At 54.8% G+C, this 17,755-nt stretch overlaps 1 protein-coding gene across 1 annotated transcript; it reads right to left on the reverse strand.

The window, feature by feature from the left end:
- Window positions 1-7,586: 7,586 nt before the first annotated feature.
- TSKU (tsukushi, small leucine rich proteoglycan) lies at window positions 7,587-11,007 on the reverse strand. Its single transcript, XM_032595107.1, has one exon. It carries the CDS (start codon window positions 10,067-10,069, stop codon window positions 8,996-8,998), a length of 1,074 nt encoding a protein of 357 aa, XP_032450998.1. The 5' UTR covers window positions 10,070-11,007; the 3' UTR covers window positions 7,587-8,995.
- Window positions 11,008-17,755: the final 6,748 nt, after the last annotated feature.

Raw genomic sequence — 17,755 nt, forward strand, 5'->3', positions numbered from 1 at the left:
GTGGGTACCGACATACCAAGCATGCACGCGTGAAAGTTTGAAACTTACGGAACATGGAAGTGAAATGTTGGCACATTTGGAAAGAATGAGACTTCTGGGCCTTTCTGGTGCTTGGGGAAGGTTTATGCTGTGTGCCACCGCAAGCGTTATGGGGCGTGCCTCCTTTGGTCTTTTTCGTAGGAGTTCACAGACCCTTGGTTAGAAGGAGCCCCTTGCCCTCTGAGGCGGACTCATGTTAACAGCTGGGGAAGCAGGCTCAGGGGGGCACTGATTGCCGGTAGGGTTGCTGTTGGGATGGATGAAGCACAGATCTAGTCACCCAGGAGGAAGTCAGAACGGAGGTAGTTCCCTGCCAAGGATCTGGAGAGGAGGAGGGGATACTCACAGGGGACTCCTTCCCCATCCCAGCTTCAGGTGGTGAAGCACACACTTGCCACCTGAGGGAGAGAGGAGGGGACAGGGACAGAGGAGCTGCAAGTATGAAGAGCTGGTTTCTGCCATGAGCTTGCTGTGCAGCCTTGGGGAAGTCACTTAACCCCTCTGGGCCTCCATTTAAATGTTGGTAAAATGGATGAAACGGACACATTTATTTATTTTCAGGGAAGTATTGACAACCAGCTATGTGCCAGGCACCAGCCTAGGTGCTAGGGACCCTTTGGAAAGCAAGTTCTTGCCCTCAGGGCAGAGTGTAAGCTGGAAAAATAAACAGAAAATAAATGTGATCAGTGTCACTCTGGAGGGAAGGTGAGATACTGGGTTAATGCAGAGGAGGAGCATCTAACATTGCCTGGGGAAGAATGCGGGGAGGTGGTCAAGGGAGGCTTCCCAGAGGTGGTGGCATGGATGCTGAGATAGGAAGGCTACGTGGGAGGTAATCAGGCTGGTGGGTGTGAGGACAGGGAAGCATTTGTCGCCCCCTCCCTTACTCCTTCGACGGGGAGCTTTCTTCAGAACATGTTAGCAAAGGGAAGTTCTGTGTAGCCGCTCCTGAGAGGTCTGCTCTGAACCCCGAGAGAACGTTCCCTCCAAGCACCCACCCTGGTTCCTCCCCCCTTCTCACATGTCTGTACACGATGTTGGATTTAGCTGGCGGGTGGGGCAACTCAAGGGAATTACAGTGTTTGTGTCTGTGTGTGGGGAGAGGATTTTTAAAGCTTGTGCTAAGTATGACTTTGCCCACAGTCTGCGGGAAGCAACAAAAAGCTACGCCTCTTTTGTGGTCCGCTCGGTGCCGCTGTGTTCCAGACCAGCTTCTCTCTCCCCGCCCCCGTCTGTGACTGGCCTCGGGCTCCTCAAGGAAGTCCCTCCGTCTGGAAGAAAGCCCCAGAGAGAAGGGGAAGGCAGTTGGCAGGACAGAGGGTTTGGCTCTTGACGCCTCCAGTTCTCAGCTGGGAGTGGGGGTGAGGCAAGAGAAGGCCCTGGCTGAGAGGTGGTCTGTCGGAGGACCTGCGAGTCCTCTGTGTGGGCTGGAGTGGGGGGCGGGGGGCTTCGAGGAGAGTGTGAACCTGAGGGGGGCCTGGCCAAGCTCCCTGGGAGGCCATGAGACACAAGTATGACGAGAGATGAGCTCATGGGCAGGGCAGCACCTCGTAAACTTTAAAACACCTGCTACATGTGTTTCCTGCCACCTGTGCCTCTCTGCCCCGTCCCTGGAGGGGGCTCTGGCTGTCTGGCTTTGTCACTTGGTCCCCTTGCATCTTCAGCTGCTCTGGCCCGGGGCTTGGTTAGCAGTTCTTTTACCAGGGAAGCCAGAGGGGGTAAAACAGGGGCAGTGGGGCTGAGGGCACGTGGGGCCTAAGACTGGATTATTTTGGTTATTTATTGCCTTGTAAGAAACCGCTCCAAAGAATAATGGCTTAGCACAACAATCCTTGTATTTGCTCATGATTCTACAATCAGGGCTGAGATTCCCCTGCTGGTTTTGTTGGGGGTCCCTCGCATGTTAAGCTGGTGATTTGGACCCTGGGGTCCAAGATCTGCTGGGATACAGGATGGTTGAGTTTTCTCTCTCCACATGGCCTTACGGGTTCTCTGCACGGTCTCATCAGACTCCATACGTGGCAGCTCTGGGCTCCCAAGATTGCAAAAGTGAAAGCTACCAGGCTGCCTTTTTTTTTTTTTTTTTTTAAGCTTATTTATTTACTTTGAGAGAGAGAGAGAGAGACCATGAGCAGGGGAGGGACAAAGAGAGCAAATCCCAAGCAGGCTCCACACTGGTAGTGCAGCCTGGGGAGCGAACCCATGAACCGTGAGATCGTGACCTGAGCCGAAATCAAGAGTTAACGCTCAACCGACTGAGACACCCGGCGCCTGTACCAGGCCTTCTTAAGACTTAGGTCTGGAACTGGCCCAGAGCCACTTCTATTGTGTTCTATTGATTAAAGCAAATCACAGAGCCAATCCATATTCAAAAGGATGTTTCCACACTGGGTGATAATACTAGGAGGTGGGTCATGGGGTCATCAATGTAACAGGATATCACACTGGTTGATAGAGAAGGCCGCGTGTGTAAGAGACCTTATCCTTCAACTACCTTCTTATGGATCTCACCATCTTGCCTCCGCAACTGGCCGAGCACATCCCCTTAAAGTCATTTTTAGGGTGTATCACATTTGGAGAAAGTGGTCAGGTATCCCTTTGCTCTCCATCAGTTCGCGGATGCCCTAATCCCACACAGACACTTGTTCGTCTCCATAGCTTAAGCCAAAGAGTGACGGTGGGATTTCAGACGGAGTGAGGCTGTCAGGAAGAGAGACAGGAATGGAAGGTTTGCCCTGCATCTCCATCCGTGACCACCAGGCCCGAGGAGGATGGTTAGGAGATTGCCTAAGCACTGTGCCCTTACAAGTATCGGGTCAGAAGGAAACTGCATGGCAATTTGGTTTTTGTTTTTAATGAAAACAACGGTTCATTTATTTTGTTTTATTTTTTAATATATAATTTATTGTCAGATTGGTTTCCATATAACACCCAGTGCTAATGTTTATGTATTTTGAGACAGAAAGAGAGAGAGAGAGTGTGTACACATGTGTGAGTGGGGAGGGGCAAAGAGCGAAGGAGACAGAACCCCAAGCAGCCTCTGCACTGTCAGCACGGAGCCTGACGTGGGGCTCCATCTCACGAACTGTGAGATCATGACCTGGGTGAAATTAAGAGTTGGACGCTTAACTGACTGAGCCACCCGGGCACCCCAAGGGTAATTTTGAAATGTACCAATGCAGAGGGTAGAACCTCTCTTCAGGTAAATTCCTAAGCATAATATGAGGTTCACCTGATGGCCACTGAAGAAACCCTGCCTGAGAATATTTTGCATCATAGCATGCTAACAAGTTTGGCAAAAGAAAGAATTTTCAAAAAAAAAAAAAAACAACCCAATATTTTATGCTATTTATTATATGGCACTTATTATATGCCAGGCACTAGTTTAAGCACACTGTACATTGACTAACTTATTCCCTACAAACAAGCTTGTGAGATAGCAACCAACTCCATTTCACAGATGTGGAGACTGAGGCTCAAAGGTTAAATGGCTTAGCCCAGGCCACTTCGCCATAAGCAGCAGAGCTGGGCTTCGAGCCTGGGCCTTCACTGCAGGCTACGCTGCTTTTAAGGAGCCCTCATTCAGGGCTTTAATCCGATTTGGGAACCTGGGTTTTTTTCAGCCTGAAGTCGGGCTCTTTGACCTTACCTGAGCGGGAGGGCTGATGCGTTGAATCACCACTCAACTACGGAAAAGCTGCTGCTTTTAAGAAGCAACTAGTTAGAAAATGTTTCCTGGCTTGACACTTCTGTTCCAAAAGCATTTTCTCTTTTTCTCTGTCTTCTTGTATCATGTACATGATAATTACATACTGTATATACACGTTACATATACACCTACATAAACACAAATGTGTATTCCTAAATCTGGATATTTTGACTAACAGGCATGCACAATAAAATAATAAATAGCTTTTGGAATTAAAAAAATTTTTTTTAACGTTTATTTATTTTTGAGACAGAGAGAGACAGAGCATGAACGGGGGGAGGGTCAGAGAGAGGGAGACACAGAGCCCAACTCGGGGGCTCGAACTCACGGACCGTGAGATCATGACTGAGCCGAAGTCGGCCACTCAACCGGCTGAGCCACCCAGGTGCCCCAGCTTTTGGAATTAAACAGTAAACCCAGGAAGAAGCTCCTGCCTAGTTCAACGACCTAATCATATCCATAAATACAACCACTGACACTTAAATAAATAAAAGAGAAGAATAAACACAGGCCAGGGGACTTAACTGGATGGTTAAGGTGTGGAACTATGGACTGACATTAGGTATGGATGCCTAGAGCGGTTACAATGCAATTAGATACCTGCAAATACTGGGCACTTGTACGTGTTGAGCAGTAGTGAACCTTACCACCACTGGACATTTTCCGATTGTGGATATCAGCTGTTGGTGGGGACTGTCACTGATGGACATTAGGTACTGATAAGTGTTAGGTGTCAGTGAACATTGGCTCCCTGGTGAGCACTGGCCAACACAGAGCACTGAGCACTGATGGGACAAGGCCCTATTAACCTATGATGACCTCTACCGTCATGGTGGACATCAGGTAGGAACAGAGGGCAGGCCTCTGCCCCAGACATGCCTTGTGGCCTTGCCCAGAGACACATCCTGTGAGCTGGTGCGGAAGCATCTCTGTCTCCATCCGCTCTTTCTCTCTGAGAGCCTTTGGCCGTGACAGTTTGGGGACTTCAAAGAGGTGGTATGGTAACACCCATGGAGGGAAACTCCTTGGCTCCCAGAGGGATGGGGTTACACACAAATCGACACAGACTCTCTTCTGCCATCCTGACCAAAATTGGGCGTTGGCTCCTTCCTTCTCCGTAAATGATGTGACTGAAGCACAGCAGGGCTGGCTTCGTGGGCGGTGGGACATTAGAAGGGTCCTGGGCTTGGTTTAACGCTCTGCTCTTGCCATCCCGAGATTCTTGAATGAGTACCCATATTGTCACTTTACATTGGGTCGCACGAATTGTGTAGTCAGTCCTGAAGAAAAGAATCCTGGTCACCTGCCATGCGACCTTGGGCTGCTCTTCTCTGGGCCTGAGTCTCTCCCTCTGTGAAATGGGGAGCAGGAGGGGAAGAACTTTGACTTGGCTCTTTGGCTTTTCATGCTCTAGGGTCTAGAATCAGGGGTCTGATTGGAGACATTTAGAGTTGCATAACTTCCCCAGTTTACTTTCAACAGGAAAATAAACGGGACCCCAGTGTTGTTTTGGTTTCTCGGAGCACCTCTGCCCTCTCTGACATGTGAGGTCTATACAGCTGGCCCAGCCACTGACATCGGACAAGCAAAAACGACTCACCATTGGTCAGATGCAGCCAGGCCCAGGCTGGTATCCTCACCTGTATGGGGACAATATTGCTCGGGACAGTTGTGAGGAGGAAATGTTAGCAGTACTCCAAGTCCCAGGAATATGTGTCCAGTAAGTGGCAGCTGATTATTAGTGAAACGTAAGGAAATGTTTGTGAGCTGGCCTGTGCTGTGATGACAAACTGTGTCTCAGTCGTCTGCCCATCCCTAAAACCTGACTGGCATGTGTTGAAGTTCTAGTCTATGTCCGGCACACAGAGCAAAGATCCTGTGGATTAGAGTACTGTTCTGCAGCCACAATCCCGAACCTTTATGACACCCTTCGGTTCTGAGTCAGTTATCAAAACAGGAGTCTAAGACCGCATGATTCTCTGACCTATTTCATAACTCTGTGATTGAGTGAAGGAGGGACCAAGCATTTATGGAGTGTCTATTTTGTGCCAGGTACTGTACTTGATTCTTTACAAACATTACTTCATTTGCTCATTCGGTCCTGTGGAGGGAGATATTTTCATCCCCATTTTCCAGGCCTAGAAAGGTACAGTGACTCGGCCAAAGTCACACAACTGGTTCGTGATGGACCCAGGATTTTAATTAACCCTTTTCTGTGAACTCCAAAATGGAATCTTTGCACTTATCCCTCTAATTCTGTAATGTCCTCCTTCTCGGCCCCAGGATCCCAGGAGGGTGGACCGTAGCAGCATGAAGGCGGTGTGGCTACGGGAAGGAGTGCTCGCCGAAGGAGTGCTCGCCTGCAAGCGGCGCGACAGCTCGCTCCGGGGTGTCTGGCCATGCGTGGCCACGTGGTGGCGCTGCGGACTGGGAGCCGCCGGAGGGGCACGTGGACGCGGGGTTAGGTGAGGGCCGCTGGCCCCCGGGGCTTTTGCTCTCCCGAAGGCTTGCAAGAGGCCGGAGCTGCGGGATGTGCGGGGTAGTGCCCCACAGGGCGGGGGAGCCCCACAATGTGATGGTCCCATCCTCGCCACAGAGCTTCATCCCTGCCGATTTTGCGGATGTGAAGCTCCAGCTCAGGCCAGAGGTGACCTGCCCCGGAAGACACACTCACATGTCTCCCGCAGAAGGCTCGGCCTCTCCACGGTGCCTTTGTCCCCATTTGAAAGACACCTACGTTCCATTCCCTCTCTCCCCCCCACGACTCTTCTTCAAGGGGAACTTTGGGGAGGGTCCAGCGTCACTGGGCGAAAGCCCCTGGGATCCCTTCCCTGTCCCTGCACTTGAAGGCTCCCCTATCCCAGGAGATGAGAGAAGGGTGGAGAACCAATCTGAGAACTGTTATCTATGACCATATTGACTGATGGGTGCCAGCCTCCAGCTCCTGGAGCCCAAGCCTGGGGGGCCTAAGTGACATGATGGGCAAGCTTCCCAGCCATACCTTGTAGCCTGAATGTTCTAGGTTCTGTGCCATAGCTCACCTGTGACTCCCTCCTCCTAGGTGCCACCCTCTTCTGTCCAGGTCCATTTGTTCTTCTCAGCTCTGTGGACCGGCCTCCTCCAGGAAGCCTTCCTAACCCTGCCCCGGCAGGCTCTCACAGCTACCTGCCGCTCAGGTGTCTTCTGTGTGTCCTTCCCACTCACACCCCAAGAACAAGATTCCCTTGGCAGAGTAGATATCAGAAAAAACTGGTCATTGTTGGTGATGATGGTGATGGATGTTCCCGCAGACCTTGGCCAGTGAGAAGGAATAACTTACAGACAGCGGACCCATTCAGATGAACTGGAAGGGAGTTCCCTGCGACTGGAAGTGTGCAAACAGGATTTAGGGTACCACAGCAGGCAAAGTGCCAAGAAGTCACAAAATACTGCAGCAGCTCAGAGGAGGGAGGGGAGGGGGTCTTAGGGAAAGCTTCTGAGGTGAGGCCGGAACTGGCGCTATTAGGGTGGGAAGGAGCTGAGAGGCAGGGATGTGGGGGGTGGGGGGAGGGCAAGGCCCCAGAGGAACAGCCTGAGCAAAAGCAGAGGTGTGGGAGGGGCTGCCAAGTTCATGGAGTTGGGGCAGCAGGGAGAGGGGAGAGAAGGGTGGACGGGGTGCAAGCCACAGGGAAAGGAACGACTCCTTTCAGTTACCAACCCCCCCCCCCCCCCCCCCCCGAGTAACTCCCTCCCTCAGGTCAGCTCACTCTTCAAATCCTGCGAGAGGGGATGGGGCTTTTCCGGGACAACAGGCTGCCCAGAGCATGTTGGAGGGTGCTAGTCCAAGGATGGAAAGATGGACTCTTTATAGTGTTTATTAAATCAAGGATCAGTTAGGTGTAGGGTGGGGCTAAATGGGAGAGGACAGAGCTCTCCTTGTCCTGTGGGTGGCTCCTTGGGACCCCTGATGCCCAATCGCTTCCCCCCAACACCTCCTCCCTCAGCACACCCCCAGGACACAGTATTACAAAAGTGAACAAATGCAATGTTTTTCTTCTTTTACAAATGACACGTTTCCATCCCCTGCCGGCAGGGGTGGGGGGAGGGGTGGTTGAAGTAACAGTCCATTACAAAGGCAACAACTTTTATAGAACAAATACAAAGGAAAGAGCCCAGGGCTGGGAAGCTGAGAGCATAAACATTGATGGGGGTACCTGCCTCCTGCCCAAAGATGGGTGAGAGAGGCTGTTGGGCTCAGGGCCAGTGGGGACCGAGTCCAGGAGGCCCCTTGGGGCTCCAGGACTGCATCAACTCCTTGCACTTCGAGGCAGTACCGCAGGGGTCAATGGACGAATTTCCAGTCTCAACGCTGGAGGACCCCACTGCAGAGTGGGAAACTGGTAGGGCTGGGACTGGCATGCCTGAAGCTTCCAGAGGCTCTGAGGTGAACTCACTTAACCTGTGCCATACAGCTGGTCTCGGGTCCGAGTCCCACCTCGGAGGCCCTTGCCTGTCCTGGGGACGACAGGGAAAGGGTACAAATGGCAGGATGGGGGAGCCCAGGAAGGGGACAGAGGGCATGATTTAGAAAAGACAGAAAAGTGCAAAAGGCCTCGCTGGGAGGCAGGATGCTGGGGCCGGTTACGTCTCCATGGCTCTAGTGCCTTAGATTAGCCATTTGCCCTCTCTGGACCTCAGTGTCCCCACCTGTCACATGAGGAGGTGCACTTGATTTTTTTCTCTAGTCCCTTCTATGACTAAGGTTCTACCCAGCGTTCTAGAGGAAAACAAAAGGATGAAGTGGGCCTCATGGGCCCAGGGCAAAGCGGGGGCTACCTCATAAAAGAAACTCATGCCCCTGAGTGACTGGACCGTGGGCCCAAGGGGATGCTCAGCCGTGGGCCTGACCTCTTTTCTGCAGCAGTATCGCCCTTCCACCCTCCCCCTGTCACAGGTCAGGTTGGCCCAGGCCTGAAGGAAGGCACTTTGGGGACAAACGGGGAAGGACGGCAGGGGACTGCCGTCTGGGTTTGGCATCTAAGACCTTCTACTTATGGTCTGGGGAGCAACACAGACAGAGGGGCCAGACTTTGCTCCTGGGTGTCGGCCCCAGCCCCAAAGCTCTCCCTAGGTCCACAGCTCTCTTCCGCGCTGCTACAGAGGCCTGCAGGGTGCCCCCTGGCATTGGCACATGAAAATATAAATTACCCAGGCCCTGAGGAAGCCCAGGGCAGCAGTGTGTCAGACGGCCCCGGGCCACACCGTTTGTCACAAAGCGTTGGGGCTCTCCGCAGCCCTTTCCCGGGGGTCTACGCAGTGCAGGGCCACCTTGGGGCTAGAGACAGGCTGCCGAGGATAGGCGCCCTCCCGCACTAGCCGCCGGCACCGCACGCCCTGGCCCACGCTGATGCTCTGCAGTGCTGGCAGGTGGACGAGCAGCATCTCAGGCAGAGGCACCAGGCCCGTGCCTGACAGGTCCAGCTCCTGCAGGGAGCCCAGGCCCGAGAATACCTCAGCTCCCGCCCACTTGAGCTTGGGGTTGCCTGAAAGGTCCAGGACCTGCAAGCCTTGCAACTCACGGAAGCCATGGGGCGCCAGCTGGGGGAGCCCCTGCAGGCTGCCCAGTGACAGATGCGTGAGGCCTGCCAGCCCCCTGAAGGCACCCGGGCCAACGGCAGCCAGCGGGTTGCCATCCAGGCTCAGGTAGCGCAGGGGCAAGTCCCGGAGGTCGGGTACGGTGCGGAGCCGGTTCCAGGCCAGGTTCAGGCTCTGAATGGCGGGTGCGGGCAGGCTGGCCCCTGCAGGGTGGGGCACCAGGCGGTGGATGAGGTTGTGGGAGAGGTCCACGTGCAGCGCCCGGCCCGGGCTGTGGGTCGTGAAGGCAGACACCGAGACCTCTCGGAGCCGGTTGTGGCTGAGGTTCACGTCGCTCAGGGGCGAGCTGGTGAAGCTCTCCGCCGGCAGAGCTGCCAGGCCGTTGTGGCTGATGTCGAGCGACTCCAGGTAGCGAAGGCGGGAGAAGGCGGTGGGCGAGATGCTGGCGAGCAGGTTGTGGCTGAGATCCAGGCCTGCCAGCGTGGTATAGCCCGGCCCCGCCAGCACCGACTCGTTCACGGTCTCCAGCCGGTTGGAGGACAGGTCCAGGTGGGCTGTGTCCAGAGGGATGGGCACGGGCACGATGTGGGGGCCCAGGCCGCTGCAGTCCACGCGTGTCAGGCTGAAGCTGTCGAAGAGGCCGAAGGTCTCCACCTCACACTGGCATCCGGGGAAGCATGGCCGGGTCGTCTGGGCCCCGCTCACGGCCAGCAGCAGCACTGGGAGCAGCAGCAGGGGCCACGGCATGGTGGGGGCTGGAAGGAGAGCCACAGGTGAGGGACGGCAGCAGGCACCCCACACCAGGTGGTTCTGGCCTACCACGTGAGACACGAGCCAGCATATCTAGGCCCAGCTGGAAGTTGCCACCACCAGTCCTGTCCTCCCAGGACGCTTTCCCCGAACACCCTTCCTCATATAATTCCGGGTCCCCATTCCTCTCTGGCCTCAGTCTCTCCATCTGTGTGATAAAAGGCCAGGTGGGTGGATTGTACACTGAAAGCAGCGGAAGGCTTTCTTAGAAAAAGATCAGCAGAGGAAAATGGGCATGTTCTGGCTGACATGAGGGTGGGGACTTGGAATTTTCCAGGCCTCCTTACCAGTCCTGCCGTAGGATGTTGAGGAACCCTGCCGGAAACCCCCTGGACGAGATGGGTCTGGCCCCTCCGGCTCTGATGGGCGAGGGTCCATGGGCTGGTCTTGCCCTAGGCCCTGCTGAGGAGGGGTCAGGGTGCTCTATCCAGCTCTGAGCGTGCGCCATGAGCTGGCTGTTACGCTACCCGCCATCACGGCCTGGCCCCACTTAACCTTCACAATTACAGACACCGCAAGGCAGCTACTTCACGAAGACGGAACCGAGATGCAAAGGTTCAGAAAGCTATGCATGGCCACACGTAAGGGGGATGGAACTAGATGGAGTACAGGGGAGGCACGACTCACTGTCGTGCTTTGGCAGTGGCTGGAACCACGTCTGAGACCCATACTCCATCCGCTCAGACGGAGGTCTCGCCCTGTAAGGGGGGCCTGCATTGACTACCCACCTTACCCCTCTTGTGGGTAACAATAGCTGATGAGTCCACAGTCCTAAGCCCTCTCCCTGGCCTGTCCTCCAGAAGCAGCATACTTCATTCCAATTGGGGACCCTGTGTCTAGACTTCCAGGTGGGCTCTGGGGACACTTGTCCCAAGCCCCCCCCCCCCCCCCGCCCTGTCCCTCCCTACCCAAAGCTGATATAGCTGTTATGCCTCTTTGGCCCTTTCTTTAACCCAGGGCAGGCAGCTGGGCTGACTCCCTCATATGGAAGAAGGACTAGAGGCTCAGAGAGGACCTGGGTTTTATCCCAAACTAGTAAAAAGCAGGGCAGGACGAGAACCCACGCCTGCTCAGCCCCAATCCCTCTATTTTCATCTGCTGCCTCAAGCAGGGCTGGTCAGGTGGCCAGTGGAGACAGGCCCACGAGGCGCTCTTCCCACTGCCACTTGCCATGACGCAAGCCACTACCCTCCCCTGGCCTCGGTTTCCCTCCCTGTACGATTCTAACAGCAGCTGCCAGCGACGCCAGACCTGCATGTGTGTTGTCACCTTCATTCCTCACACCCACGCACATCTGTGTGACCCAGAGCCTGAGCTCACACCCACTGTAGCTCCATGGACAGAGGTGCTGGGGGAGGGGCTCACAGGGGGATGAGAGAGAGGGTTGAGTAATGAAGGCCTCTAACCGGACAGTCTGTGGTTTCCCCCCCCTCCTGCCACACAGTGACCACTCCACCTGGGAGACAGAAGGCACCCTGCCTCACCCCAGCAGGTCTCTTCACCTGGCGTGGCCCTGCTCTGCCCCCCTGTCCAGTCTCCCCTTCCCCACCTGCCCCTACTGGCCTTCAGGGCGGGGGTAGAGGGGAGGGAGAAGCAGGATAGCATTACTAGCCCTACATGAAACTTTAAAGGGGCCGCCATTTGATCCACACTCTGGCTCTGCACAGGGACAGCGAGAAGTGGGGCTCTTCTCTCCACCCCCCTCTGTGGGCCTCTCCTCTCCCACCCCTTTCTTTTGTAGAGGCCAATTTGAGGATTAAACCCGGCCCAGGTGCATCCTGGACTTTGTCCCAACTGAGGCAGGACAGAGTGTTCCAGTTGTCTGGAACCAAAAGGAAAATATTGAGTTGCTCCAGGCCCCCTTTGTTCTGTTGGGTGAGCTTCTCACCACAGGGGTTCATTACCACTCAGAGCCCCACCTTCCCTGCCAAGCCTATTTGTCCATACCCACCCTTCCTGGGGTTTAAACAAACATCACACACACACACACACACACACACACACACACACACAATGGCCCTGAGACTGTGCTTTGGTTCCCCAAGGTGATTATACAATGTGCCTATTAAATGCCAGATGGCCCCTCGTGAGCTCCTGCTTATGTAACCGGCAGCCCAGACACAGCCCAAACCTTCCCTCCAGAGCAGGGGCCTCTTACTGCCCTCCCCGGGCCTTAGCCTCTCCTCTGTACCACAGGCAATAATCCCTGCCCTGCCCTCCTCAGGTCAGGTGATTCAACTCCCACCAAAGTGCAATGCAAACTGTGAAGAGCTGTGCACGAATGCAAGGTGGTCATTCCTGGGCCGCTGGAGACACAACAGCAGACGTAAAGGGAGCAGGAGCACAGATCGAGACCCACCTGGATGACTGTGCTCGCCAGTGCTCCCAGGGCAGCCCAGACAAGGTCCGCGCTCAGCCCTGCACAGGGGCCACTGCTCCGGGCCTCACACTGGCAGTGGAAAGTGCTGACGGGGACAGTCGGAGCCTGTCCCCATTATGGGCTAGTGCCGGACTCACATTCTCTCCCACATCTGCGGTCACTCCAGGAGGTCAGCATCTTGTGTCCATTTTAGAGTAAACCGAGGACGCGAAAGGGAAGGTGACAGAGCCTGGAACTGAATTCAGGCCTCGGTGACCTTATAACTGGTTTGGTTCAAGTGGAACACGCACTTCTGTATTAGCTGAGAAAAGAAGAGCTAAGTGGCGAGAGTTGTAAGGCCACCTCTGGCTGCCACTCAGTGGTTCTGGGGCTTTCATGAGGTCACAGGAGAGCCCAGAGGCCTCTCAGAGGTCTCCTAGGAGGTTGAAAGAAGGGAGAAACCCCTGAGATGCTTTACAACGTGGACCCAGAAGGGGGCAAAGGCAGAGGTGTGTGGGTTGGTGGTCTTTGAGGGTCAGTGCCCTTGTCCTGCTCTGAGGAGATGTCCCCTCTGGGAGGGATGCCTTATGTATGCATGTCTCGGAGATGCTAGGGTCTGCCACTATTGCTCTAAGCCCTTAGCAAAAGGCTCAGGGGCCAAGGGGAAGGCAGAACTTTCTCAGAAGGAGAACGAGGGTAGATAAGGAAAATTCCTGCCAGGGGCACAGCTCTCTAGAGTTTACAAAAGGCCTTTGCTCGTTTGATGCCATGAGGGCGGCAGAGCAGGGCATGAAATCTGGCACTTTAGTGATGAGGCGGCTGTGACCCAGTGTGCAGTGACTTGTCCACGGATTCCCCTTGAGGAGGTGGCGTTCAGGCTCTGGTCTGCTCATTCCAGGCCTAGGGCTTCCCAGCCCGCTCAGGATGGCTGCTGAGACTCAGGAAGTCCCCTGGGGATCTTACAAAGTCATAAAAGTCATGTTCAGAAAAGCCTGCGGCTTCATAGAGGGGGCTGATGCCATAATGCTAGGTATCGTAAGGATAAATTGCATGTCTAGGAAAATTATAACTATGCATTAAAAACAACAACCACCACCCAGATCCTAATTTTGGAAAGTCTAGAAGAAAATCTATCCATACAACAGTAGTTTCTCTTTAGATGGTAGAACTGTTGAGTGACTTAAGCATGGCTTAATCTCCTTTTCTACCCCTATTTCCTCTCTTACGGTAAAAAATGCATGCAACGCACTGGCAAACATACTAACAAAGCCTCCTGAAAGAGTGCCCCGTGGCCATCTCTGCTTTCTCTGATCTTGTGTAGCTACTATCTCTGAGCCTCAGTCTCCTCATCTGTAAAATGGAGATATTAATAGCCACCTCCCGGGACTATCATGGGGACGAAATGAAACGATGGCAGGGTGGCACCTGGCAGCCTTCCTAGCACATGGGGAGAATGCAGTGTGGGCTCCCCCGCCTTCCTCCACAGACAGGGAGCAGGTGCGTGGGCACCAGCGGAGGGCGGGGGCTGCCCCATCTCTCTTCTTCCTTGCTTCGGCACACACGTATCAGACGTGTCCAAGCTCTTATCGGCACCCTCTGGAAGAGTGATTCTTTCCTGGGAGGCCTGAGTTTCTCAACAGCGCTGCTGGCTCTGGGAAGGGATGAGTAATGGGAGTTCCCCTTGACAAAAACCACCAGCCTCAGCGTCGTGGGCAGAGAAGGCCTTCACAGCCAGAAACCTTGGACACTAATTTGCAGGGTGAACCAGGCAAGTCATTTTACATCTTTGGACCAGTTCCTTAGACTATGAGTCTGGGATGGAAATGATGGTCCTTATCAGCCTCAGAGGGGACTGTGAAGGCGAAGTCGAACGTTCCTATAGAGAAATGGGGCCCCCGGGGGTGGAGGCCACATAATGGAAAGGTGGTGCCTTTTGATCTTACCTATAGCCCTATCCACTGCAGAGGTCACGAATCAATCACAGCACCGCTTCCTGGGGCCCTGCACAGGGCCTCCGAGCTATTCCTGACACGGTGCTCTAGGAGGCCTCTACCCACTGATCAGAGTTGGGGCTGAAGACAAAAACTGGCATTCTGGGATCAGTTCCCTGATTTGAAGGAGCTGCAACACTGGGAAGCAGTCACATGCCAAACTGGGCAACTCTGGGAAGCGACTCCCTCTCCCTGAGCCCGTTTTCTCACCGAAAATGGAGACAGCAAGCCCTTCCTCGAGGGGTTGCTGTGAGGATCAGAGACCACAGGGCCAGGACTTGACAGATGAACAGTGGATGCCTCTCCTAGGTTACACGGTAGAAGGGGCCCCCAGAGAGGGCCGCTGAGGCCCCTCCCCATCCCTCTCACCACTCTCTGGGGCTGAAGGGGAGGACAACTGTGCATGGTGACAAGACAGACCCTGGAGGACAGTCAGGGGCGCCCGCCTTAGTCCCTGCTCTGCCTGGCCTGTTCCCTCTGCGGACAGGTCCCGTCTCCTCTCTGGGCCTCAGCTTCTCTAGCTTCACAGTAAGAGGCTGAGTCTAGACAGTGCAGCTCTAGCATTTCAGGAGTCCAGAACTTATCAGGAGCATTTACTAAATCTCTACGAAGTGCAGGGTGTGCTGTGCAAGGCCATGTGAGGTATATGTTGGGTGGGGGTTGGGAGTACCAGGGCCCCTGTCCTCATGAGGCTTACAGACCAGCCGTGGGTACGGGAGACCAACTCAGAACAAGATCACTAACGCTTGTCTTGGACCCAGAAGACCAGGCCTCTAGTGCCAAGGTCTGCCACTCCCTGTGTGACCCTCATGGTTTTCATTATTTCTTTGAGCCTTGGTTTTCTCATCTGTGTAACAGTATGAACTCTGTCTCCCTCTTGGGACCTGTGATCTACCCTGGGGAGAAAGGGAGAGGCGGACAGGGGCCACCATTGAAGCTGAGGGAGGAAAGGGATCTTTGGCCCACGATGTATCACTTCTTTTCCAAACCCCGACCTGCGGATCAAAGACACTGGTCAGCCAGCTTACAGAACACGAGGGGTTAGAAACTACCCACTCTGGGGGCACCTGGGTGGCTCAGTCGGTTGAGCGGTTGAGCCGGCTCAGGTCATGATCTCCTGGCTTGTGAGTTTGAACCCCGCGTCGGGCTCTGTGCCGACGGCTCAGAGCCTGGAGCCTGCTCCTTGGTCTGGGTCTCCCTCTCTCTCTGCCCCTCCCCCGCTCATGCTGCCTCTCTCTGTCTCTCAAAAATAAATAAACATTAAAAAATTAAAAAAAAAAAAAAAAAGAAACTCCCCACTCTGGGTTCAGGGGACACAGCATAAGGTCCTCCGGGCAGGGGCCAGGAGTTACTCCTTGGTGCGCCCACTGTGACACTAGGAAAGTCTGCTGATGGCCCTGTGAGGTCAAAAGACTAAGCAGTGTGGCTATTTACTAACAGACACCAGGTAGGTCTCCCTGGTAGGAGACCCTCCAGAACAGCTTTGTCCACATCACTCCCCTTCCCAAAAACCTCCCAACTTCTACTTGTACCCGCAGAAATCCAGTTCTCCCTGGCACAGGGCATCTGTCAGCTGTCCCCACCGTCCTCCCTCCCCTAGCTGAGCCCCCATCTTGATCCGAACCCACGGTGGTGACCTCTGGACAACTCCCGGCCCTGTCACGCTTCCTCAAATTCAGAGAACTCAGGGCTGGGGAACTGGAGGGTCCCCCACGATAACGCACGGGTAACGGAGGCCCAGAGTGGGCAGTGACAACAAGGAAATGGCAGAGCAGGACCTGGGTCTCGATGCCTCACCGCTGCCAGCTGCACCCGCACCCACACCCACCTGGCCTGCCCTGGCCCCGCCAGTGGAACAAAGCCTGTTCTGTCCGCTGGGGCCCCCGGGCCACCTCTCCCTCCCCGGGCCTCTCACATCGTCCATCCGGCTGCACACTGACTATGTTCTCTACCGTTCTTCACCTGCCCATCTCCCGACTGGAAGTGCGGCCAGCTTGGGACCCTGACTCTGACATCGTCCCCTGTTTATCCCTTCCCCCCAGACCTCCGCCGGGGTCAGAGCCAGGCCTGGCAGGCATGGCAAATACTGTCGGGTGAGTGGACGGCCCAGCAATTCAGGATCAACTGCGGGATTCAGACCCAGGTGAAGGTCCAGCCCTGTACCTACTCGCCTGGTTGAGTCTCCGTGTCCCCAATAGGGAGAACAACACAGGGTTGGTAAAAGCATTAAGGGACGGCGTGTGAAACATTTGGCTCAATGTCTGCCTCATGCTAAGTGCCCCAGTGCATGGTAGACGGTGATGGTGATTATTTACTGAGATTCCAGAAGGCAATGACCATGTTATTCTCCTTTACGTTCCCCCCTACCCAAGTCCCCAGTGCAGCGCCAGGCACCTGGCACGTCTGTGACCGGTTGTACGAATGTTCTTGGGTCAGTGCGCTGGTATCGGCTGGCCAGGCCCCAAACCCTCTTCTCCTCCTCCCCTGAGACCTGTCTAGAGCTAGGGGTTCTAGCTTGGGCCGTCCTGGCCCCACGTGCCTGCCCCTGGTGCTGCACCACAGCTTTTCTGGCCCCAAGATTTGCCAGCTCCTCACCACACCTGCAAGAGGGAGCTCCTGGCACAGGGATGAGGTGGGGAGGAGGCTGAACCTTGGGTTGGACCAGGGCCCCAGCACCCACCTGAGGCAGACTTTTGCCTCCACCAGCTGCTCAATGTTGAGCTGCCTCCCACCGGGCTCCCTTTGCCATGAGCTCACTTGAGATGATGCCAACGAAATCCCCAGGTGGAAATTCCATTAGCATCCTGCCCACCCCTCCCCCACCCCCGCCACTTCGTCAGCTCTGGAAACGCAAGGCAAAAAGAATTTCAGGGCCAAACTCCCAGAGCCTTGAGGGCTGGCTCTCCCGACACGATCGCTAATGCCGCACATCTGTACAAACACGTCAGCTCACCACACACTTCTACGTCACCGTCTCACTTCTGCCTCATCACCGTCCTTGGCCGCAGGTAGGGATTACTGTCCCTATTTTGCAGACAAAGAGATGACACTGTTCCGCTGGGTAGTAGAAGAACCAGGTCTCGAATCCAGATGTCTGAGCTCTAAACCCTTCCTTAGGCCACAGTGACTCTACTTCCAAATGGGCCCGTGTGGCTGATGGCTAGAGCCGATCGTGCTGGACTCTAATTATGTTTACCTGTCTGTCTTCCTGGGAGTAGGGATGGGATCAGGTTGATTTTTATGTCCTTGGAGCTAAGGAAGCACTGGAGCTGG

The sequence above is a fragment of the Lynx canadensis genome, chromosome D1, assembly GCF_007474595.2.
Source record: "Lynx canadensis isolate LIC74 chromosome D1, mLynCan4.pri.v2, whole genome shotgun sequence".
Taxonomy (NCBI): domain Eukaryota; kingdom Metazoa; phylum Chordata; class Mammalia; order Carnivora; family Felidae; genus Lynx; species Lynx canadensis.

Bases quoted from the DNA above. Each gene is read 5' to 3' on its own strand.
- TSKU (XM_032595107.1), bottom strand. From the start codon at position 10,069: ATGCCGTGGCCCCTGCTGCTGCTCCCAGTGCTGCTGCTGGCCGTGAGC.